General features: G+C 37.1%; 1 protein-coding gene across 1 annotated transcript in view; it reads right to left on the reverse strand.

The window, feature by feature from the left end:
• The window catches only part of Adad1 (adenosine deaminase domain containing 1), a 34,004-nt gene extending 8,664 nt beyond the window's left edge, over positions 1-25,340 (reverse strand). The window contains exons 1-10 of the mRNA XM_051185789.1: positions 25,119-25,340; positions 24,580-24,759; positions 23,762-23,950; positions 21,287-21,454; positions 19,264-19,332; positions 17,244-17,369; positions 11,128-11,251; positions 8,429-8,599; positions 6,532-6,761; positions 2,361-2,598 (exon numbers count right to left, since the gene is read on the reverse strand). Of these exons, the coding sequence (XP_051041746.1) occupies positions 2,361-2,598; positions 6,532-6,761; positions 8,429-8,599; positions 11,128-11,251; positions 17,244-17,369; positions 19,264-19,332; positions 21,287-21,454; positions 23,762-23,950; positions 24,580-24,759; positions 25,119-25,236 (1,613 nt within the window). The 5' untranslated portion in view covers positions 25,237-25,340. The remainder of the gene's footprint in view (positions 1-2,360; positions 2,599-6,531; positions 6,762-8,428; positions 8,600-11,127; positions 11,252-17,243; positions 17,370-19,263; positions 19,333-21,286; positions 21,455-23,761; positions 23,951-24,579; positions 24,760-25,118) is intronic.
• Positions 25,341-26,875: the final 1,535 nt, after the last annotated feature.

Here is a 26,875-nt window from a genome sequence, read left to right on the forward strand (position 1 = left end):
CTGACAAAGAGGCAAAACATATATACTGAAGAAAAGACATTGTTATCAATAAATGGTGCTGGGAAAACTGAATGTCCACTTGTAGAAGAACTAAGTTAAACCTTTATCTATCACACAGCACAAAAGTTAGATTCAGGTGGGTCAAAGATCTCAATTTGAACCCTGAAACATTAAAACTGCCAAGAGAAAATATAGGCAGTACCCTCTAAAATACTGGTGCAGGAAATAACTTTCTGATAAGATTCTAATTGCTGATAAATTAAAGTGAACAACTGGCAAGTGGGACCTCGTGAAACTAAAAAGTTTCTGTACAGATAAGGAAACAATCAAGTGACTAAAGAAGAAACCCACAGAATTGGAGAGAATCTTTTCCAGCTATATATCAGCAAAGGATTAATATCCAGAATATACAAAACTCAAACAACAAAAGAACAAGAATCAAGGAAACAATGATCCAATTTTAAAAATGGGTTAGGGAGTTTTCAATTTAAAAATAGTAGCCTGAGCAGATAGGAAAATGCAAACTGAAACAACTTTGAGATTTCCTTTCACTCCTGGCAGAATGGCTAATATAAACAAAACAACTGACAACAAATACTAGTGAAACTGTGGAGAAAGCAGAAAGCTTAATACCTTTTGATGGGAATGCAAATTGGTGGAGCCACTCTGGAAATCAGTATGAAAAATTGTCAAACATCAATCACTCTACCATATGAACTAGCCATATCACTCCTAAAGGACTTAATATCCTCCCACTCCTCAGAATGTTGGCCAGCCATGTTCATTGCTGCTCTATTTACAACAGTCAGGAAATGGGAACAACCTAAACCTAAACTCCCCCCAACAGAAGAATGGATAATAAAAATGTGAGATATATATATATATATCTCACATTTAATTGAGTTATATATATATAACTCAATTAAATACTTAGGACATTTTTTGGTGAAGTTGGGTAAGATGGCACACACCTTTAATCTTAGCACTCTAAAGGCATAGACAAGTGGATTGCCTCTAACCCAGGCCAGCCAGGGTTAGAAAGTGAGCCCAGCCTTTAAATATGTCCTCTTTTGATGGAGTCTTTGAGATACTTCTTAAAAGCCCAGGCTGCTCTAACTCAGAACCCTGCCTGCTTCTTCCTCCTGGGGCCAGGGTTACAGTGTTAGCACCACTACACTGTGCTTTTTTTGCTTTGCTGATTCTTAGGGGCTAAAATTCATTCTTGAGTTGGATATATCCACTGCTTTATTTGTAATTATTTGCTATCACTACACCATAATAAGAAATTAAACTAATTTAACATTGTTTATTCCATTTTGTCATGCCATTATCATGAGTTTTAAAATATTGATAATTTGTTTGAATGTGTAAGGTTGAAACTATTTATAATCTAAAGCCCAGACAATGTATTTGTTGTGCTAGTCTGTATTATTCTTGACTTTATCCTAGGTATTACACCCAGAGTATTATACTTGATGATATTCATACCAAGAAATAGTTATATTTGTTTTGATTAAATGTCCTTCCAAAAGGAAGATATTTAAAGCGTGTAAACTTGGGGGAAAAAGCCACCCTAAAAGAATACTGGTTTATTTGGGGTTGCTTGTGTACACATGTGTGTAGGGTTATAAACTAGATGTGAGATAACTTATCATAGCTATATTCTAAAGAAAAAACACTTCTCCTCCCTGGGCATTAAACCTTTAGCATTACTCACTGCTCATTTAAAATATATATATATATATGTATGTATGTATGTATGTATGTATGTATGTATATATACATATATATATTCAATAATTAATTACAGGAACATTATAAAGAAATATCTAAAAGGCATAGAATATTGTGGTTAATAATAATGCCTTTGGAAGTAAAAATGTCTGTATTAGAATTCCAGTTTCTGATCCTTACTACAGTGGTGACCAGATAAAATATTGAAAAGCCACATGCAACTTACATGGTGATTGTAATAGAAAGTGGTGTAACATGTTATAATAGTTCTCACACTTATGGAATCATAATATTTGGGATTGAGTGTGAAAAATGCAGATTCCTAATCACAGATTTAGAAATTTAGATTTGGTAGGACAAATTCTATGACTCTAATGGTTTATCTAACACAGGGTTTAGAGCCAGATTCCTTGGGTTTGAATGCTGGCTTCACTACTTGCTGTATAACTTTGTAAGCTTGAATTATTCAGAGATTTATAATAAATATGATGTCAGCAACCTGGCCACACTCAATGCAAATTGTTCAGAATCCCATTAATAATATACAAAATTGTTACAAGTAAAATTTCAATAAAATTCCTTCTTTTGCTTAATATGTGGTTTTTAGAGAAAGTAGTAATTCTAACCTTTCAGTGATCTTCCCACTTAGGCCATCCACGATCTCCAAAGAATTGTCCCCTTGTGCCCAGTTCAAACTGAGTGATTTATGGTCCAAGTTTATTTGCAGTGGATATGCAGTGGGTACTAAGCTAATATGAGGTCTGTTGACCAAGTAAAACATGGGAAGTTTTGAAGTGAGTGCATCATCAACACGTTGGTTTATTGCGATTTCTAAGCCCCTAGTATCACTGCAATTCCCATCACCTAGAAAGCAAAAACAAAATACACTCAGAAATTTAAGGTCAAAGGAAAAGGTTGTGTGTTAAGAAAAGAAAGATAAGAAAGAGGGGATAGGCTAACTGTAAATACTCCAAAGCTCACTCTCTTCATTTTCTCTACCCCACATCTCTCTTCTTGGCAGTTATTTCCATGTATTTTAACAGAGTCAGGACAAGGTACTGACAAAAATGAAAAAAAGAATTAATACTAGTGAATAAAAGCAAAGAACCAGGGTATGGAAGATGCTTAGGTATTAAGAGCACTGGCTGTTCTCCCAGAGGACCAGAGTTTGATTGTTCAGCACCCACAGTAGCTCACAACCTTCTGTAACTTCAGTATCAGAGGATCTGATGATTTCTTTGGGTTCCCTCAGGTGTTTCAAGTCCATGGTACACAGACATACATGCAGGCAAAACACCCACATGCATTAAAGAAAAAAAAGTTAAAAAATGCAAAAGAATCAGTCTGATCCACAAAGAAATGGTACTTTTTATACAGTTCTGCAAGAACCTGTTCATTCTGTCTTGACTTTTTGGTTTCTGTATGAAATCAGCATCTGATTGTTGGTGAAAGTCAAGAAATTTTTTTAATCATAATGACCACACATTATAACTGTTATAGGACCACAATGTTCCAATTTCAAGACACAAAGCAATTCAAAGAATGACTATTTTTTGTTAACATTATGAACAATAACAAAAGCTTTGTATTAGCACAATACTGTTGAATAGAGTGGAGGTATTCTCAAGAGACACAGTGGTGTTCACTTTGGTTATCAAACTACTAAAATTTACATGGACCCCAAGAAACTGGAAAAGCCTGGGGTCCCAGTGCCAGACAATCTTGCAGGAGAAACTAGAGTTGAGACAATGATGGGTGGGACCAGACCCTAACAAGGAACTGCTGAGTTATATAAGCCTCTTGCTCTGTATTTAAACCTAAACCTCCTATTAAAGACCCCTAAAACTTTCCCAAAACTAAAATGAAAATTTAAATACACTGTTCTTTGCATTCATATTCTGTTAAGTTAACATAGGCTTGGAAGAATCAATATAAAGAATTGTAGGTTACGGACACAACTCTTACTGAGCTTTATTCCTGCACCCACATGGTGAAAGGATATAACCTACTCCTGCAAGTTCCCTTCTGTCCTTCACATGCACATATATCCTGTGACATGTGAACAACAAATACAAATGAAATGGAATTTTAATGGAATTACAAGCATTCTATAGAACTTAAGAGAAAAGGGAATAAAATCATCTTCAAAGAATTAAAGTTAATCCATAATGCTCCTTGCTATAGAATTAAAGGGGAGGCAATGTTCAATTATATAAAAGGAAGAAGTTGCAAAGAACTGGAGCAGCTCCATACCTATATTACCAGACCATCAGTTATTTTCATATTGAGACCCTAAGAGATGCTAAGAGGAAAAATCTGAAGCAATTTTCCAAAGCCATTTTCTTTTCATTGCCTGTATATCACCCCCCAAAAAACAAAAACCTGCCAGGTGCAAGATGGCATTCAAATGACCAGATTTAATTTTTATGCTCCTGTTTCAAACCACTAACTAACTATGTAAAGGAATCAGTGTCTATCCTCCTAAGCATCATTAATACTACAATGTAAAGTTACATCATACAAACGACAATTTTTTAAAATATCATTGTAAAACTTAATAAAAGCTCTGATCACCAAATCTGTGATTCCAGAGAACCCGCACCCTTCGATCCTATACACATATTTATCAAGAACAAAAAGAATCTGCTACAGAAGACTTAGAAAAATTTTAATGTCTTGAGAAAGGACTTAAATTGACTGAAACCGAAAACAGTAAGAACTTTAATTAACAATATAATCTTAAAAAGTATCAAACAGTAGTTCCCCTTGGAGCTTAAGAAGTGAGCATGACTGCCAGTGTGGGTAAACAGGTACTCTCACCAACAGTTACTGGGGAGGTGCACCAGGGCCTATTTAGTAATATTTTTAAAACTTGCACATCTTTGACCTGCAATTGGTCTATAAAATAGAAAGGGATGAAACACTACCAAGCTCATTCTATGATATCAAAGACCAGACAAGGACACAACAACTATGTACTGATTGCCTCAAAGAACACAGATGTAAAAGTTTTCAATGAAACACTTGCAAACCAAATTCAATGACACACGAGAACGTGGACCATGTTCAGTTGGTTTCATTCCACGTATTTAAGGATGAATGTTTTAGCATACACAAGTGAACACTTTGTGATACAAAATGTAAGTAGACTTAGAAATCATATAATCTCAAAATGAAGTAGGAAAAAACTTGCACGAAGTTCAATATTTCTCCATGAGTAAAGCCTTCAGAAATAAAGATAGAAGAAATGTGCTTATATGTGTCTATATGACAGGTTTACAGCTAACATTGTACTAACTGGAGAAAAACTTTAAAGTGTTTCCTCTAAAGACAGCAACAAAACAAGAAAGACCTTCTATGCAGATCTTATAAAAACTTTTCTTAACGTAGGTTACAAAATCAACATTTAAAAAATTACTAGCATTTCTATACACCAGTGACAGTGACAAACTTGCAGAGAAAGAAACCAAAAAAAGAGTCCCATTGACAATAGCTTTAAAAAAAAAAGAATTTGGGAATAAATCTACCCAAGCAGATGTAACTTTAAAAGACAGAATATAGAAAGACCTCTCATTTCCATCCATATGCAAAATTTATATTGTAAAAATGGATAACAGAAACCAACCTACAAATTTGACACAATCTCCATCAAAATAAAAATGGTATTCTACCCAAAATTAGTAAAAATAATTAGAAAATTCCTACGGATACACAAAAGATCAGCTATCCAATGTAATACCTGATTACAAATTATCACATAGAGTCATAATGACAAAACAGCATGGTACTGGCATGCATACAAACACACACACACACACACACACACACACACACACACAGACCCCTGACAGCAGTAAGCACAATATCCAAGACATGAAACCTGCCTAGATACCCTTCAACAGGTAAATTGAAAAAGTGAATTCAGTATATAAACACAGTATGCTTTTAGTCATGTTTTCTCTCATATGAAGAATCTTGAAGAATCTAAATTTTCATACACACACACACACACACACACACACACACACACACACACACACCATGCAAGCCAAAGGGGATCAGCAGGGGGGTGAAGGGGAGAAAAGAAGATGTAGTTAGTGGATAATAGGACTGAATATGAGCATGGACTGAATATGAGCATAGTACAATGAAATACATGCATGTAAATATCATGATTCTCATTACTGCATGTGCTAAATGATAATACATATATGAAAATGTCATAATGTATCCTAGTACTTTGTATACCAACTTAAGAGCTTCAAACTCTTTTTCAATGAAATAGTATCTGGAAAGTCACTGAAATATAAATCTAAAATTCTACAGCATCTTCTACTTAGGAAATGAATAATTTGCCAATTGAATTCTAGTAAATCATACACATTTTACAAATTAAAAGGATCTGCATAATGATCAAATGTATTAAGATGATATAAAGATAAAGAGGAGCCAAAATGGGCATTTATTTCTTAGAGAAAATAAAATGCAGCATAAACTTTAGATTTAGGAGTTTCAAAAGACCATCTTTTCCCTAAGAAATGAGGTTCATTTTCAGGTAAATGAAGCTGTAAGGACAAGGCACAATAAATCTATGTAAGTTAATTCTTGGCCTCCTGTAAGATACAGAAGTCATATAATAAGTATCGCATCTAGTCACTATAAAACAAACAGCTCAACAAAGCGGTGATGTCTGCTTTTTACATTAGTTTCATGTATGCAATATCTGGCTGTATACTGGTATATCAAATATGGGCATTTTTAAAAATTGAACATATCCAAAAATGTGCTAACACTCACCAACAAGTATACTGCTGATATAAACTGGCTGTATAAAGTGACTCAGCAATGCTCCCTGTACACCAAGCACCTCCCATCTTGTCAACTTGTCACTTGAGGACATACTGTTTACTCTGTTAACTCCATCAGCAGAACAGTAAACAGTAAGATAAATTTTGCCTTCAACAGCCACATGGAGACTCAGTTCTTCATTGGCTTCAAATGCAGAAATAGAATGTGGATTAAGGCGTCTGGAGAGAGAAAAAAGTTTAAAAGAAATACCAATTTGTTAAAAGTAAAATGTGCATGTTCTCAAGACTTGTTTTCTAACAGGTTTAATGTGCCAGAACAGAATTCATTCCAATAACATGAATATATGCAAACACAAAGAAAATAGGAATGTATTCATTACCTCCACCCAAATTAATACAAAATAAATCACCAACACAGAGGTTCAGCACAGTTTTCCTATTATCATCATTCTTTATGTTCCTTAAAAACAGGATGGTAAGGCCTAATATGGTGGTATACACCTTTAACTCCAGCACTTGGGAGGCAGAGGCAGGCATATGAATCCATGAATTCAAGACCAGTCTTCTACATAGCAAGTTCAAGGCCAGCCAGGGATATACAGTGAACTGCTATTTCAACCCACAATCCCCCTTCAAGAAGTTCAAGACTCCAGATGCAGAGAGGGAGGAGTGATAAGAAAATGGGGACAAGACAAGGTTACAGAAACCCACAGAGACAGCTGACCTGCACACAGAGGAGCTAATGGACTCCAGTCTGATAGCTGGGAAGCCAGCATAGGACTGACCCAGACCCCCTGAACATGGGTCTCAGGTAGAAGGCCTGGGAAGCCTAAGGGACCTCGGACAGTGGAACCAGGATGCATCCCTGGTGCACAAACGGACTTTGGGAGCACATTCCCCATGGAAGGATTCTCCCTTAACCTAGAGACAGGAGGAAGGGCCTAGTCCCTACTCCAAATGACTTGACAGATTTTGTTGATCCCTCTTGGAAGGTATCTCCCTCCCTGTGGAGTGGGGGGGGGTAATGGGATGGAAGGGTGGTCAAGGGGCATGGGAGGGAGGGAGGTAGAGTGAACTGGGATCGATATGTAAAATAAGGAAAAAATTTAAAAAACAAAAACAGAAAAAAAAAAAAAAAAAAAAGAAAGAAAAGTTCAAGATCAGCCTTGCCTATATAATGAGTTCAAGGCTAGTCTGGGCTACATAAGACCCTATCTTAAAAAAAAAAGTGATAACAGAAATTTTTGTTCATGTAATTTGTGAGCTAGCTTCTTCTATATTCAAAGATTTAAAACTACAAAATGTTGATGTAGAAAAATTTTTATTCATGATTCACCTATGGTAAAATGCTAATAAGATCTAAAGTTATTTTTCTTGAATTTTATCTATCCATAGATGTTATTTTCAAAGTGATTCCTAGAATCTTTTATAAAAATATTGCCCATGGTTATTTCTTGATGGTAGGACTTGGTATAGGCTATTCTTGCTTCACTATGCCTGTCTGTACTGTTCAGAGTTCTTCTAATCTGATGCTATGTATTTATAAAAAAAATGACATTTTGATCATAGAGCAGTTTTAATTTCCTGTATTTGAATATGCATATTGCATAGACCCATAACTCCCAAAAGTGTGTAAAATCTTAAAAGCAGATTTTTTTCAATAGAATAAAAAATAAAGTGATGAGACATGAGGACTTTTAACAACTGATCCAAGTAAGAGTGAATGGGGGGGGGATTTGTGGTACTCTGAAGCCCACAAATGACTCAAGGCTACACAGAAAATATGAATACAAAGCCTTACTCTGTTTGAAAGGGGGATTCAGAGCATATATACAGTGATCATCCTACTAGTGCCTTTTAAATAAAAGAACTTCCTTAATACTTACAACTGTGACTTAATCTGGGCTGATCCTTTTGGCAACTGGTTCATGTAGAGGTAAATATTGATGTTCTGTTTCAGAGTAAGTAGATTAGAAGCTGGTTCTGTACAAAAGATTGACTTTTCCATCATAGCAGGGTTTTTGCTATAGAAGAGTAGAAGCTGTCTATAAAAGTACCTAAAATAAACATTGTGACTTTGTTAAGTAATAAAATTTATTGCACATTTATCTTAATGAGTATCATAACCAACATGAGCAAATTCTCTGCATGTCAAAGTTTTGATATTGATAAGAGTCCTATCATAACTTTAGCTTTATCTAGTGAAAAATTTTAAGTCCCTCAAGAAGTTACAGTGGGTTGCCCTGTAACTTGTATTAAAGCACCATTGATTATTATTCTACAATACACATTTCAGTATATCTATCATATCTTGTAAAGAACTCCTGACTCCAGGTTCTTCCTTTCTTCCTGGGATAGTTCTGAAAAGCCAACTTGCTAAGTTACCCTACTATTTTAACGACTATCATCACCAACAGTGGCTCCTGCTTGTTTCTCAGTGCTGTTGAAAAATCCAAGAGCACAGATACAACAAGGAATATTTCATTGTATTAAGAAGTGAGGTAGATATCCTGAAAGACAGCAACTAATCTGTAAGGGACTGATACTACTTTACAAAACATCATGACCTTAAGGCATACTCTATTCCCATCACCAGAAATACATAATTAAACACCAGTATGTAACAGTGTCAAACACAGGAAAAATTGCAACTTGACAAGTAGCATTAAGGAGGTCAGACAATTCCATCAGCACCAAAGAAGAATGAATAACCATGAGCTGCAATGTCCTAATGAACTTTCACAATAATGGTCTCTCTCTCTCTCTCTCTCTCTCTCTCTCTCTCTCTCTCTCTCTCTCTCTCTCTCTCTCTCTCTCTCTCTGTGTGTGTGTGTGTGTGTGTGTGTGTGGTTTATGTATCTAAATATGCATGACAGTGTACATATAAGGTTACAACAAGGTGATGAGTGTCTTCCTCAAATGCTCCCTCCTTATTGCCTTGAGGAAGGTAGTTTGGTTTACAGTTTAGGCTAGGTTCATTGTCCATTGAGCTCTGAGGATCTGGCCATCTCTATTCCCTAAAGCAGGGGTCACAAGAATATGAAGCCATGCCCAGTTTTGTATTTGAGCTCTGAAGATTTGCAAGCAGGTCCTTATGCTTGCAAAGCAAACACACTACCCATCTCCCCACCATTTTTCTTTAACAAATTTTAAGATTATGCAATTCTTTCTCTACTAGAGATATCATTTGCATTTTCAGGTAAAACAGATCTAATTTGTTTTTTAAATATTCCATCAAAGAATAGATCAACAGTGAGAATGCAGAAATTAAATAAGAGTAGTAGAGTGCTAATGACTCACAAGCTGGATGCGGACACTTACTTAGACTTGGATTAGATATTTGCTAATTTGTAAGAAGTGTAATAGCTTAAGAGAACCAAAAGTTGGTGTATATTATGGGATATGACATTCTCACTGTTCTCACTGTTATGTTTTATATACAGAAACTTCTAAAGAGAACATTATTGGACATTTTAAGGCTCCTGCTACTCCTTCCTCTTGTGAGGAGCAGAATGACTGATTGGTCTGGAGGGAAAAAAGAGGATTCTGACTTCAGTCCCTTTACTTCTATTCTATCAGTCTAGAGCAGTGGTTCTCAACCTTCCTAACCCTGAGACTCTTTAATACTGTTCCTCATGTTGTGGTGACCCCCAGTAATAAAATTGTTTCATTGCTACTTCATAACTACAATTTTGCTGCCATTATGAATTGTAATATAAATATCAGTATGCAGGATATCTGATATGTGACTCCAGTGAAAGGGTCATTTAATCCCTCCCCCAAAGGGGTTGTGACCCACATATTAAGAACCATTTATCTAAAGGATTATATTGTTTTTACTCTGCTAAATAGTAGACTATGCTTGGTATTTGTAACTGGAAACCTGTGCTTTTCTGGTGCTGCCTTTGGGTAATGTGATAGTTTGAATGTAACTGGCCCCCATACTCTCATAGGGAGTGGCACTATTAGGAGGTATGGCTTTGTTGGTGTGGGTATGGCCTTGTTGGAGGAAGTGTGTCACTGTAGGGGTGGGCTTTGAAGTTTCCTATGTCCAATGTCTCAGTCAACTTTCTGTTGCCTGCAATATGTAGCACTCTCAGCTCCAGCACCATATCTGCCTACCCACCCATGTTCCCTGTCATGATGATAATGGACTGAATCACTGAAGCTATAAGTGAGCCACCCCTATTAAATGTTTTCTTTATAAGAGTTGCAATGGGCAATAAAAACCCTAACTAAGTATATCTAATTTAGAAGTGAAATAAGATCAAGTTTATTTTGTGCAAACTTAAGTTACACTTTCTAATACCTTCAATCATTCAAAGATTGCATTTCTAACTTTAAAAAACCTTGTAGGGCTCTTAAAACTTAGTACACAAGGAAGTCACCAAAATTTACACAAAACATTATAATTACCATAGTGAGGTTACTATAGCAACATAAAAGTATCAGATGACTTGGATTAAAGGTTGCCATAATCTTTGTTCTGAGTATTATTCCACTTACAAAGCAGGGGAAAGTCTATGTAATTATATCAGTCTGAGAACATTAATATTTGAAGGCTTCAATATACCCTTTACCTTACCTAAGGAGAGACCTTCTTGCTGTAACAACTGCATGAGTATCATGCAGCACCCTTCCATTCGGCTTGATGCACTGGCTGTAGTTGTATTCACCTGTGCCTACAGCCACAACTTCATGATGTCCAGCTGAAAACAGCAACAAGTGGTTATTTTAACCTCCCTCTTTATTTGATCAAAATCTTCTCTTATCATCATTTTTAAGAGAGTTTACTTTTTATTCATTTGTATACATATATTGTATACTTATATCATGTTTATGCTACACATATTTCAGTGTCCCAAAAGGCCAGAAGGTGTTGGAGCCCTTCGAACTGGAGTTACAGGTGGTTATGAGTCACCCAAAGTGGGTGCTGAGAACCAAATTCATGTCCATTCCAAAGCCAGTAGAGCTCTTAGCTGCTGAGCCATCCCTCCTGTCCCTAGTCCCAATTTTCAGTCAGATAAAATTAATAAAAAATACAATTCCAGTAGTCTTAGAATGTTTTAAGAAATGAAAATTAAAGGTAGTTATCACAACTTAAGTGGCAACTATCTTATGTCACAGTACATTAACTAAATTTTTAATGTAAGCAACAAAATTGCCAAATAACCTTCAATATGTACCATGATTACCAAGACTCCACACACTATTCTACTTCTGTCCTGAACACTCTCTGTATAATGCCTCTAATTTTTTTTTTCAGTCCACCGAAACTTTCTACATACTGAATTAGTTTTTTTCTGTATTAAAGTTGGTTTATTTTAAATAAAGAAGACCCCTGCATGTTTCTCAGTAGTTTTTTCCATTCACACTTTGCTGTACTCACACTTGAAACTCCATGCTTTGAAAATGTGCAAATTAAATCAGCAGTGTTTTCTCCTCCACATCCCAACCATGGGCCCTGTCAGTAGCCTGAGAAACTCACTGCTTTCCCTCAAAACAGCTAAATTCACCTCTGTCTTCCTCTTTGTATTTTTTTTACTTCTCTTGATGAATTCAGATAATCTAGTCTTAGTACTTGCAACAAAGTTCAGTTTACATCTTCCACCTGCAGGACTTACTAATTAAAATGTCCTGACATATACTAGGCCTGAATAGATGCTAGGGTTAAATGTTGAAAAATACACACTTTCACTCAGTATGCAGGAGACAAAGGAGAAAAGCTAAACAAATCTCAAATTTTAGTATGTACTTTGAAGGAAACAGATATGGAGCTGATGTAAAGAATAAGAGGTTATCATGCAAGGCAGGTGCCAAATCTTTTCCATATAAGCTGAACTAAAGCTGCAATCTACAGGGGTAAAGGGCATCCACCTCAGAAGAAACCACACAAGGTATCACCCCGAGGAGTCAGAAGCAGCCAGCAGAACTCCCTTAGGAATCGTGAGTGTATGCTTAAGAGAGAGAGAGAGAGAGAGAGAGAGAGAGAGAGAGAGAGAGAGAGAGAGAGAGAGAGTGTGTGTGTGTGTGTGTGTGTGTGTGTGTGTGCATGTGTTCATGTTCAGAAGCCAGAAGAGGATGCCAGGTCTGCCCCTCCGTTAATCACTGCCTGATCCTCTGAGGCAGGGTTTCTTCTTGGCTGGGGCTTATTTCACGGCTAGGATGGAAGCCTAGACATCCTCCTGTTTCCACTCTGCTTGGAGCTGGGGTTACAGGCATTTAAAGGCATCACCCAGCTTGTTACATGGGTCCTATGTTTCAAACTCTGGTCCTCATGATTGCAGACCAAGTGCTCTTATACACCTGGATTCATAAAAAGAAAGCCTGTTTCTTTTTAAAAAATTTTTCTTTCTTTCTTTCTCTTTTCATTTGCATTCAGGACAATTTTATTTTTGCAAATGTACTCCATGTATCAAGAAAAAAATAACAATGTTTTAAAATCTCCACCTTTAATTTAATATTTTATGATATAATTTGGAGATACCATAAAAAAAGAGATGGAAATAAAGGGGAGGAACCTCCATTTTGATTATTCAGTATTTAGTGTTTACTCAATGGTGTTTGTGCTCCAGCTCATTTATGCTGGATGAGTGCTCCTCCTCTAAGTCATATCATTGGCCACAATACTCTCCATTTTTGTCTAATTGGCTATTTAGAAAAAGGTTTTTGCTCATTATTTTTCTTTCTTAAATAAGACATTTTTTTCATATAGATCCCAGTTCCCTCCCCTCCCTCCCTCCCATGCCCCCTGACCCCCCTCCTATCCCATTCCCCACCCACTCCACAGGGAGGGTGATGCCTTCCAGGAGGGATCATCAAAATCTGTCAAGTCATTTGGAGTAGGGACTAGGCCCTCCCTCCTGTCTCTCGGCTAAGGGAGTATCCCTTTATGGGGAATATGCTCCCAAAGTCCTTTTGTGCACCTGGCTCCACTGTCCGAGGTCCCTTAGGCTTCCCAGGTCTGAGACCTATGTTCAGGGGGTCTGGGTCAGTCCAATGCTGGCTTCCCAGCTATCAGTCTGGGGATCCATGAGCTCCCCCTTGTTCAGGTCAGCTGACTCTGTGGGTTTCTGTAACCTGGTCTTGACCCCTTTTCTTATCACTCCTCCCTCTCTGCAACTGGATTCCAGGAGTTTGGTTCAGTGTTTAGCTGTGGGTGTCTGCTTCTGTTTCCATCAGCTACCAAATGAGGGCTCTATGATAGCATATAAGTTAGTGATCAATCTCATTATCAGGGAAGGGCATTTAAGGTAGCCTCTCCACTGTTGTCCAGATTGTTAGTTGGGGTCATCCTTGTAGGTCTGTGGACATTTCTCTGGAGTCAGTTTTCTATTCAAACCTATAATGGCTCCCTCTATTATTGTATCTATTTTTTTTTTTTTTTTTTTTTTTTTTTTTTTTTTTTGGCTCTCATCTATTTGTTCCCTGACTCAATCATCCTGGTCACACATGTTCTCCTCGCTTCCCCTTCTCTTTCTCCTAACTCCCTCTCCACTCACTGCTCCCCCACCCCCAATATGCTCAGAGGATCTTGTTCCTTTTCCCTTCTGTGAGGGACCTTGTATTATATCCTAGTTTCTCTGGCAGTATGAAATATAGGCTGGTGATCCTTTGCTCTATGTCTAAAATCCATATATGAGTACATACCATGTTCCTCTTTTTGTGACTGGGTTACCTCATTCAGGAAGGTTTCTTCAAGTTCCATCCATTTGCCTGCAAATTTCAAGATTCCATTGCCTCCCTACCCCCCCCCCGCAGAGTAGTATTCCATTGTGTAGATATGCTGCATCTTCTTAATCCATTCTTCAGTTGAGGGGCATCTAGGTTGCTTCCAGGTTCTTGCTATTACAAATAGTGCTGCTATGAACATAGTTGAACAGATGGCTTTGTTGCATGGATGTGGATCATTTGGGTATATGCCTAAGAGGGGGATTGCTGGGTCCTGTGGTAGACTGATTCCCAGTTTCCTGAGGAATTGCCATAGTGATCTCCAAAATGGCAGTGGTGGAGTGTTTCCCTTTCTCCACATCCTCTCCAGCATAAGCTGGAGGTGTTTCTAATTTTAGCCATTCTGACAGGAGTAAGATGATATCTGAGTTGTTTTGATTTGCATTTCCCTGATGGCTAAGGATGTTGAGCACTTTCAGCCATTTTGGATTCCTCTGTTGAGAATTCTCTATTCAGTTCTGTACCCCACTTTTTAATAGGGTTATTTGGTGTTTTGGTGACTAGTTTCTTGAGTTGAGTTGTATATTCTGGAGATCAGTCCTCTTTCAGATGTGGGATTGGTGAAGATTTTTTTTTCTCAGTCTGTGGGCTGCCGTTTGGTCCTGTTGACTGTGTCCTTTGCCTTACAGAAGCTTCTCAGTTTGGGGAGGTCCCATTTATTAATTGTCAATCTCAGTGTCTGTGTTACTGGAGTTATGTTAAGGAAGCAGTCTCCTGCACCAATTAGTTCAAGGGTACCTCCCACTTTCTCTTCTAAGAGATTCAGTGTGCTCTTTGATCCATTTTGTGCATGGCAATAGACATGGATTTATTTGCAGTCTTCTACACACCATCAAAATTCAGGTGTTCATAGACGTGTGGGTTAATATCAGGATTTTTGATTCGATTCCATTGGTCTACCTGTCTATTTTTGTGCCAATACCAAGCTGTTTTCAGGACTATAGCTCTATAGTAGAGCTTGAAGTTGGGGATGGTTCACAAAACTGATATAAATGGTAATAATCCCTGTAGTACATGACTGACAAAGGCCTATCTACATGAACAGCATACCAAAACCAGAATATATTATTATTATATTTTTCAAACGAAATTTGTTTCATTTTCCTTCTTCAGTCCCCTTATCTACCTTATAGCTTTCCTCCTCACTAGGCTCCTTTCTGATTTTATGTCACATGTATCCTTTTGCCTTTACTCCCTTTTCCCAATACTTACTCTTGTTTCTTCTTGTGGTCTCCTATCTAGTTTCACGATCTATACCCACTCATACTTATTTACACACATGCAAAAACTAAAAGTTAAAATCTGCATATGAGAGAGAATGTGATTTTTCTCTTTGGGCCTTGGTCAGAAAGTACTTTCTAGATCTATTCAGTTTCCTGTTAGCTTCTTGCAATCCAACTAAAACAAGGCAAGGAAGGTAATTAAATCTAGAAACACATGAATTACTGCAATGGTGTGCATTTCATCTCCCTCAGATTTTACTAGCCCACATACAACTTGTATTTCCTAGAACATTTTATATCACCTTCATATTATAAATTTAAATGTGGATTTTCTCTTTATGTTCATGTCCTTAGTTCTTACACAGGAACTTCAGTAAAACATCTGCAACTGTGATTATCAAACTCAGGTTTAACATCATCTTTAAAGTTGTTTTCAACCACTAAATATGAGTTTACATTAATTAAAGTTTTAATTACTAGTATAAATTAGTAAATTACCAAACTCCAAATACTAGGCTAAAGTATTTACATTATATTATTTAATTCAATCAACTCAATAATGTACACAGTTTATTATTTCCATTATCTCTATTTTTAAAACAAGAAGAAAATTAAAGCACAGAGATGCTAAGTATGTAACTTACCTGAAGTAATTTTCAGTTGTAGATCTGTCTGATGTCAATGTTCTTAATAGTTATATACACTGAGTATTCCTAATGTAAATATCTTTTTCATTATCAATCTTATTTAATCTAATCTTTAGTTGTCTTTTACGGTATTTCTTAGTCTAGTACCAACCATATCTTATCAATCTAAATAAATTTTATTTTACTCCTTTGCATATACTATTCTGTATTATCAATGAATTCATCTCCTTGATTTCTGATAAATATTTTTTGCTATTCTTTTTTCTCGAATGCCTTCCTCTGTCTAAAAATATTTCCTCCCCTCTACTTGGGAAACTGCATTAGCATTTAAAGTTTCAGCTTAACTCTTGCAAAAGATTTTCATTCAGTTACTTCTATCTATTACTCATTATGTAATTCCAGGCTGACTCTGAAGTCATGATTCTCTATTTCAGGCTCCCCAAGTTCTGGGATTACAAGGGTGTCCCAACATGCTCAGCTTTTTACACATGTTTGCATAATTAAAAGCAGTTTCTCATTTTTCATTTCTTAGATTTTTCAGTACACACACACACACACACACACACACAAAGATATATGTATATATAAGATATATATGCTGTATGTTATGTATGTATGTATGTATGTTTATAAGATACAGCATATATATCTTCCCTTCCCACCTAGATCATAAAAATTCCCTAAAAACATAACAAATACTAAAAAACGTTTTGCCAATATCTCTAATAGAAACTTTAGGGATTAGCGTGAATGTAAAACTCTACACATTAAAAGGCAATGTAAGGTTACAACAGAACTGCAACACAAAATGTCAGAGGCACAAACTTTTCCCTATAGTTCTCTTCTCAGTGCCCACTATACAGAAGGCTAGATATGAAGATGGCAGAGCTTCTGCTCACTATTTTGCAGCTCTTTACTGATTCCTGCTCAGTCCATTTAGTCTCTACTAATGACTCACCCACCAGAAAAGATACTTCAAATCAGTGCAACACCACTGTCTACAGAAGCAAAGATAGTTAACCCTATTACTGAAGTATAGTTCAAATCACTGAAGTATTAATTTTTCTGCAAAATAATATATACAAAATATATGGACTTACCTCTTTCAATTATAAAAGCAGCCAATGAACTGCTACATTTCAGATATTGTGAGTGGCTAGAAATTAGTTGACTAAATGTTTCTTTAACAAGTTGTGAAATCTTGGCATACTGGACTTGTCTCCCTTCTAAAAATAAAAATATAAAAAGCAGTATGAATTTGAAGAGAACTCTGATTTTTCCAAGAAACATTTTATTTTACAGTTATATTAGTTATTAATTTATAGAGATATGCAGTGGAATTTCCATTTTTTTCACATGGCTGTATTCAGTTGTTTAAAAAATTACAAATTACAGAGCTTTGTGAATAACTTCCTATATGTCAGTATCAATGTTACCTACCTGAACACTACTACTCATGCTTGCAGAACTCAGTCTGGACATGATATTCAAACTTGTATGATACACAGGATAATTTTTTTCTGTATAGTACTGTCTATACTACATATTTCAACATACCACTCACTAGTAATAATCCCCCCCAACTTATGACAATCAAAACATAGTCATCATAGTAATCATGACACAAAATACTTAGAACTTGCCACAGTGAGAACCGTTGAAAACCATAAAACATTTGAACTTCTGATATAATTCCATATTCTCAAATAAGTCTAGGTACTAACCAGAATCACTACAAAACAGTGGTTATAACTAAGAACATAAATTGATTAACTAGGATGCTTTATTTCTTTTTATTTTTTTAATGTAATGGAGCCAGAGTTTGCAAGGCAGAGCCCTGGAGACCTGATATTTTGTTCATTTACAACTTTGGATTTTTAATGAAGTCATTGTTGTAGTGGGGTAAGAAATTGCAAAAACAAAAATCACTTAGTTCAGTATTTCTCAATGTTGGTCGTATAGCACTGCTTTCTTTGTTTTTATTTTTAAGACAGTATTGTCAGTGCCCTTTGTTGAGGGACATCTGTCGGGTCCTGCCGACTTGTCCGGTCCATACCTGAGAAAGGGAGTGTGGATTGAGGAAAAACACAAGCTAGAGACAAAAGATAGAATCAGGAGGGTATCCCAGTGAATACTGGGATATGCCTTAAGTTTATTGCTCAAAATTCTTATATACCCCAAACAAAAGGAGGAAAAGGGCAAAAGACTTCTTTACTATGATACAAAGAACAAACAGACTTAAGTACTTCCTTAATTCTCCAAACATTTAGTAACCACACCTTAGATCAAATGTATTGTTATCTGGCATTGAGGATTAAGACGTCTAGTAACCTTAGAGCAAATATTTTGTTATATAATGGTAAGACATCCACACCTTATGCCAATCATTTTTCAGTAGCCACACTTTAGACATTTAAGTCTTAGGCCTTTAACCTTGAAAGAGCAAGGACAGTTTTTAACTATTCTTGCTGTTTTCATTTCTATGGACCCTGATACAGTAGCTCACTGTACAGGCCAGGCTGGCCTTAAACTCTTGCCTTGGTTTCCAGAGCTCTGCCAACAATGCATCTGCCAACAATGGCATTGCCCTACATATGAAATTGGGGTGGGGGATGGGAGGGGAGGATGGTTAGGGTGCATGTGAGAGGGCAGAGAGGGTAAAAGGGAGGGAGGGAGAAGGGAGAGGGAACTGGGATCAACATGTAAAATAACAAATTAAATTTTAAAAAAAGAATTAAAAAATATTAGAAAATAAAATAAAACAAAAAGAAAAAAAAAAAGCTTCTTGATATTCCATGGTGGATGTTAATGGTTTATCTCAAATATTCTTTGTGATGGTTTTAATTTAGTCTCACTAATTTGACAGACTGCTTGCTATCCTCCTGCCTCTGCCCCCAGAACAACTAGGATTTATATATGGCTGTACTGTCAGAACTGGCTGAATTCCTTTTTTAAATCTTTCCTCTCCAACCTGATTTCTCTCACTACAAGCAATTTTTTAAGGATAATAGCCCCTTTAATAGAAGCATGAATTGTCTGAATAAAATGTCAAGGAACATTTTTATATCTGTGCATTTTAAGTTTTCATTGGGTTAATCTTCTAAAAAGAACATTTCCTACCATATTGTACTTTTGAAATATATGCTGCTTCCGGTGTAACAACAGGTTCTGCAGGGATAGGAGGAGGTCCTGTAAAAACAAAATAAAACAAAACAAAAAACATAAGGAGACAGCAAAATGACAACCTTCTGAAGAAATGACAGCCAACACTTTACTATTCTGCAGTAATCCAAAAATGCACTTCAAAAATAATAACCAAGAATAGAGATACATACTGGTTCTATTTTCTGTATACTTCCATCAACTCTGTCATCATCAAATGCTCCCTGGCTCAGCTGGCCAATTTTGACATCATCTGTTTAAACTAACTTCCGAGTTTCCTGATCTTAACAGCACAACCTAGCATCCTTTGTAAAAGCTGCAACATTCTGAAACAGCTTACTTCAGATGCTTAGGAACAATTTTCTGTTTATAATAATACTATGTAATACATTTAAAATTAAATGTCATCAAAATGAGTAAAACTATTTAAAAGGCTCATATTGCGGTAAATAAGGATCAGGATAAACAAATAGGCCGAATAGATGTTTATTCAGGGAGAAATAACTTACAACCTAGACAGATGAACACCAGGAAATTCAACCCGATCCTCTCCTGTCCGAGTCACGCCAGAAAGAGAGTGCCTTCCTGGCCCCCTCCGACCTCCTTCCTCAGGTCACCTCCGCCCATCGCTCCACCCCCCAATGGGCGTAATGCTACAAATTTTCTAATGATATTAGTTCTATTCTTTGCAAATGTTTCTCAGCTCAGCCCTAAAAGCTAAAGAGCACATGAAAAAAAAAAAAAGAGAGGATACACTGAACAAGAGGGCCACATGAGGAAAACAATCAGGAAGGTATAAATGAACAGAGACTGGAAGCTCAGGTTTTTAACTTAGTTAAACAAAACAAAACAAAAAAGAACTCCCCTAAATTAATTTCAAGAGGAAAAACCAGTTAAAGCTACAGAGACAAGCAAGGAAAGAGTGGTGATGCTAACTGACATATTATACCATAAAGAATGCTAATTAGAGTTAGACACATAATCCATGGACTTGAGAAAAACTGAAAACTCAGAAAGAAGGATTTCAAGTCCATTTACTCAGGAGGATATGGCTCAAGCAGAAGGAAAACTAGAAACATTAAATCCTGCTTATTAAGAACAAATAATCTCAGTAAGTAAAACAAAACTGAGCAAGGAAAACTTGTAAAGTACCAGATACAATATATTATGGCATAAGGGACAGATACACAGACCAGAGAGCCCAGAAAGAAGCCCAGAGAGGCATAATCTAATTGTTTCTGACAGGGGTGCCAAGGGCATTTTTTTTTTTTACAAATGCTCCAAAAACTAATATTCACAAGCAATAGAATGAAGTTGGATACTAGCATCTTACAAAATAAAAATTTATCAAAAAAGTTAAATGTAATAGCTAAAACTACAAAGCTCGGGGGGGGGCACGGGAAAACTTCACGCCATTGGATTTGGCAATAATTTCTTGGTATGACACCAAAGATTACACACAACAAAAGAAAACTAGATTTATCAAAGGTAAAATGCTTTATATATCAAAGGATACTATAATAAAGTTAATCCACAGGATGGGATGTTTTTATTTGTACATCTCAGATCTTAAAAATACTCAGAACAGACACAGAGTTTTAAAAAGTCATTAAGAATAGACTTAACTGAAAGTGGAAGAAATAACTTGAACAGGATTTGTCTCTCCTCCTTAAAATGATAATGCCCAATAAATACATGAAAATGTTCTCACCATCACACATCAGTGGGGAAATGTAAGTCAATACCACAAAAGATACTACTTTACATCCTTTCGTGTAACTACTGGCAAAACATAAGTATATATTTTGTTGATAAAAATACAAGATTATTGTAACTATGAAACATTCCAGCAAACAGCAACTGAAGGAAATAATTAAATTCTGTAATTTTGTAATTAAGTAACCCTTCATTAGCATAAGTATTTCAATGGTTCTTTCTGGAAAATGACATGTTCAAACACATTGTAGTCAGGTAAATTTACCTGCTGGCTCTATAACTCTTGGCTCAGGCTCATCCAATTGTAGAAGCTCATCAAGAGCTAGTTTTGCTGCATTGGATCTAGATTCCTTTTTATTTTGTCCCAGTCCAGTCTTGTACTGAATACCATCCACCACAGCACAAAAAGCAAAATATGGTCCCATAACATTACCTTGAAAAAGAACCCAGAATGAATGCTATAATAATTCACATACTATTCTTGTGAGTAATGTCTAAATGTTAGAAAATTATTCTAGTGTAAAATTCTGGAAAACTATTTAGTATTAAATGATAACCTTTTAGAGAAAACTCAAATTTTTGTAAATCAATTAGGGATTAAAATTACAGTTCTATCAGCCCCTAAACTAATTCAGTGAGTTCAAGCAGACTCGTTGGCTTCAAATATAATGCAAACAATAATGACGGCTTCAAAATAACAGTATAATGTATAGCAATGGTTAGCACTCAGATATTTACTGAACTACTTGAGAAATATTAAAATATTTGAAGATTTCTAGCAGTATTCATATTTAAAACTTCAATGCAAGTAAAATTAAAATTCTTTCATCTTTGTATTGCCCTATTAATTTTTTTTTCAAGACAGAGTTTCTCTGTATTGCTTTGGAGCCTGTCCTGGAACTACCTCTGTAGACCAGGCTGACCTCGAACTCATAAGAGATCCGCCTGCCTCTGCCTCCCGAGTGCTGGGAAAAGGAGTGCTCCACCAACACCCAGCTGCCCTATTAATTTTATTATATATATATATATATATATATATATATATATCCCAAATTCATATATATGTGTGTATGTATATATGTGTTTGTGTGTGTGTGTGTATCCCAAATTATAAGGGAAACCATTGAAGAAACTTTGGATATGCACTAAAGCATCATAACTGAATCCATTACAGCTCAAGAAAGAAGTCAGAGAACATACAGGAAGAAATAAAACAAGAGAAGAGGTATCTTCATGAATTCAAATGAATGCCCCTTCCCCACAAATTCCCCAGCAGGATTGTCTTTACACTATTACTTTTACTTGGATTTTGTATTTGTTTCATGAAAAATGAAATTTAATTATCTTCTAAATTTACAGGTGGGACATTTTAATGTTAGGAATCTCTAAGACTCCACTCTTTGGTTAGGGATGGTTAGGGACTAGATCACTGCACATATACCCCATTATTTTATTTTCTCACACATTTATAACCATGTTACATTGCTTTTAAGAGATACACCCAAGGTTTTACTAGGAACTTAAATCTATATCTGGCTAATCTTGCTTTTTATCCCTTACCTAAACATAGCAATTTACCATTTTTTCCATGTTTACCTGTATTTCAACCTAAACTCTAAACCAGAGAACATTTTACATTCTGAACAAGTGGCTCATATGGTTCTTTGTATGTATGTTACACATTAAATTTGTTAGAAAGTGTTCAGTATTAGAATGCTGATCTTTGGATCTCAACTTGTTTGTAACACAGGCTCACATATTACTGACTCATACTTAAACATGAATACCATTTGCTGTCTTCAGACCAGTGAAGCATTTTCACGGGGCATTTTTCTTTTTATTAGAAGCTTTTTATTAGAGGCTGACCTGAGAATAATGTAGGAAAGCAAAGATTGGGACCACCGTTTACTTTATGAAAATACTACAGTGTATATTTTTGTCATGTTAAGTTACTGGTATTTCACCCAAAGAAACTTACTATAAATCTTCAGTGAAATTTCCAAAGTTTAAAATTATGTTGCAAATCTTTGAGATTCATATAGGAATATATAGGCAAGAGTTGGAAAAATAAAGAAACAAAACTTTATGCATGCACACAAATACTTTAAAGCTGTGATTTTACTATCACGTTTTTAGTCAATGTTGTTCTTATTCTTTTTTCTTTTCTGAGACAGGGTTTCTCTGTGTAGCCTTGGCTGTCCTGGAACTTGATCTGCCTCCCAAGTACTGGGATTAAAGGTGTGTGTGCACTATCACTGCCTGGCTAGTCAATGCTTCCTCAAAGTACCAATTCTCTCTTATTTTCCCAGGTTCCTAAAGTTGTTACTATTTGCCCACAACATAAAGAGATTAAAAGCCTCTTCTAGTTTTAACTGATTATACTCCTGTAGCCATCACCAAGATACATGCTAAGATACTTTTCAGTTTAAGGGAAAGGGGAAGAAATCAACAGTTACATCTGCACATACAAAATCAACCATGGAAATGCTCTTTTCAGATCAAATCCTTGAATTTAAGGGGCCAAATTTGACAATATTGTTTCCTTAGGCATCACAGTCACACAATGTTTCTTTCAACTTCAGGACAAACACCAACATTGCCTGAAATGTGTCTTTATTGCACAACTTTTTGCACTACAAAATACCCATTAACCACAATTATTTATGTGTGTGTATGTGTGTGTGTGTGTATACTAAGTGAACATAGAACAACTTATATGCCCCACTTTTTTCAAACTTGCCTGTTGTTACAGTCTCCTTAAGGTCAAGCTGAACACGTTGCATTTGTGCAAACTGGTGCAAGGCTGACACAGGATTTATCTCTCCACGTTTGTATTTCATTATAAATTCTTTAGGTATTTTTTTTGGAGGAAGGACAGGATTTGAAATAGATGAAAGACCTTTGGAAAGCAATGGCTCTGGAAAATTACCTAAGAACAAATGTTCATATTGGTTAACTTGGTTTAAAGAAGATGAGCAAAACTACCAAATCCTTCTTACAAAACATGTGTTTTCCTTAAGTTCCCATAGACAGTCTGGGCATACATATAGATATAATCTGCTTTTGTAAATGTCTTTTAGCATACTGAGGACATACTGTACTGAGATAATAATGATAGAAAAATAATGGAATTTTAGTGATGCTTTCAAAGATAAGTCATTTTTTTTTTTTACAGATGAGCTCACTATGGCCTTGAATGAAGATAATACGGTTTTATTGGGATTACAATCTAGTTTTGTGCTCTAATCTGCTGTTATAATGCCTATTCCACTGAGACATTCTAAGCTGTCTGATTCCAGTTCAACCCAAGTTTAACAGTATGTTTGCCTTTGCTTTCTAGTATACTAGGTGATAGGTTATACTAAGTGAAAAGGTTAAAGAGTGATAAGTGATAAGGCCACTTACTATACTGTAAATCACAGTTACTAACTCCAAATGCGACAGGATCACAGAGATGACAGACACACACTCACCCCAAGCAAACACACACTGCACTTACTGGCAATCCCAGTGTCTTACTGAACCAAGGCACTTCTACAAATAAAAAGAAAGTTGTACCTGTCACTTGTGTAACCTTGGATGCCATATTCGACAGGCTACAACTTTCGGAGGAATAACCGGTGGGCAAAGTGACCGTCTGAGCTGATGACTGAACTGGTAAGTTCCTTTTCAGCATCTGAGCAAAGCTAGGGACCCTGGAACTCTGAAACCAGTCATTGTTTCCAGAAGTTTTCTCACCTGTTTAGGATGAAGTTGGCAGAAAATGAAATCCTACGCAAACAACAAGTTCCTAGGTAAACAACAAGTTCCCGGAAGGAGAAAGAGAAATCCACAGTCCCCTTCCTCCTCCCCACGCCCCCCAGGCTCCCATGGCTATTGCCAAATCCCTCTTTGATTGACCTCAGAACTGTATTCTGTTTTAACAGACAGTGAAGTCTTCAGAATTCCTCCCCCAAGCCCATCTACAAAAGGGAAAGGAGGGGCCAGGCAGTGGGTGTGACAGGGATCTCTCAGGACTCAGGGGCCTCATTAGCAAGGTCTAGGGAGGGAGAACATGCGAGGGCAGAACCAAACCGGCGGCCTCCCTGGCAGCGCACCCCCGAGGCTGTCCTTGGCGCCCTCCCCGCCCAGGCTCGCAGGCAGGTGAGCGGCCAGAGGTAGGCCGAGCCGAGGGCCCGGGACCGGGGCTCGTCGGCTGCCGCCCGCGGTCGCCATCACTGAGCTGCCACCGTCGACCTCTCCCTCAGGCCTCTGCGGGCACGCGGCCAGTCGCGTCTTTCAAAAGGCCCCTCGTGCTGACCCTGAGGAGTGGGGCCTGCGCCCCCGCGCCTCCCGTCATCCAATTAGCAAGGGCCCCCCGCTCTCGGCCCCGCCCCCGCGCCCCACGCGCACGGCGCAGCGCGTAGCCTGGTCCTGGTCAGGGGGAATGCTGCACAGGTTCCAGGCCTCACCCGGTTCTCCTCGCCACGGTCAGGTGAGCAGCTTTCTCTCTCTGTGGAAGTCAAAGTCCCAAGGTTCAGCCTCTTCCCCTCCCCCCCGCCCTCCTCAGGTGTCTGTGTGTCCTCACCCCAGCCGTGGATACTTAGGAAGACCCAGGCCTCACAGAATACCACCACACGGCTACATATCTCTGCCTCAGTTGTCTAAAGGTAGCATGACCCCAGTCCTCACAGGGGGCCGCTGAGTGCTTATCCTCACACCGAGGGTGCCAGGTGGCTACTTGACCCCATGAAAGTGTCTGTGCCTCTTAGAGGCAGCCAGGGATACCTGAGACTTGTTTCAAAGACACCCTTCACTTTTTCTCCAGGTAGGAACTGAGAAGGGCCCAGGGGTTAGTTAGACCTTTGACAAGCAGAGGCTCCATTATGGGAGACCCAAAGAACAATCTGGAAGTTAGATGTGAGGCTGGAAGCAAATGGCCCTGAAATCTGGATGACTGTTCCCCTTCCCCCCACAACCACAATACACATACTTTTTAGTCTTTCCCCCCCCCCTCATGAAAGTCGAAGGAGAACCTAACCATGGTGTTACCTGATAGGTGGTTGAAAATATTTTAATCACTAAATTACCAAGTGTTGGCATGCAATCAATATGGAATTCAAAGTATTGAGTTTTGTTAGCTCAAAACTCACATTTTGATGACACCTACTCTTTTATATGTGTGGGCAGGTTTTTTTTTTTTCAAGAATTAGAGCTATTTTTAAAAATAAGGAAAGAGGAAAGGACAATAGAATTGATGGTCATTTATCCAAGTATAGCAAGAAATAATATTCATCCACAAGTATGTAGTGAAATTGAAGGTAAAATAATCCCATTCTTGTAACACAATAAGTATTTTTCTTTAATTATCAAGATGTCTCAATTAGCTTGCTTGAGCAAAAGCCCATTAATAATTAATAATCCAGAAAATTTTGTTGATAAGAATAAAGATGAGAGTAAAATGTTTAATAAAAAATCCAATTACAAGGGTCAAATATAACAATAGATATGGAACAGAATGTGAAGCAACAAAAGATATTACATAGATTAGATAGAGTCAGAGGGTAAAGGCCCCTTCTACAAAGCACTGCTTAAATTCCTTAGAAGGAGAGAACTGACACCTATAGTTTCTCCTCTAACCTTCACATGCACGCACACATGCACGCACACACACACACACACACAAAATTTTAAAATACATAATTTACAGAAAAATTATGACAGTAAAGCCCCTCTGTTTTCCCTTGTATAACCATGGCAAATTTATGAAAACCAAGGAATTATCACGACATAACACATTCATTTGGATTTTAGAATTTCCCTACTAATGTCCAGTTTTTCTTTTGGGATTTAGGTTGCCACATACATTTAGAAA

This window comes from Phodopus roborovskii, unplaced genomic scaffold (assembly GCF_943737965.1).
Source record: "Phodopus roborovskii unplaced genomic scaffold, PHOROB, whole genome shotgun sequence".
NCBI lineage: Eukaryota > Metazoa > Chordata > Mammalia > Rodentia > Cricetidae > Phodopus > Phodopus roborovskii.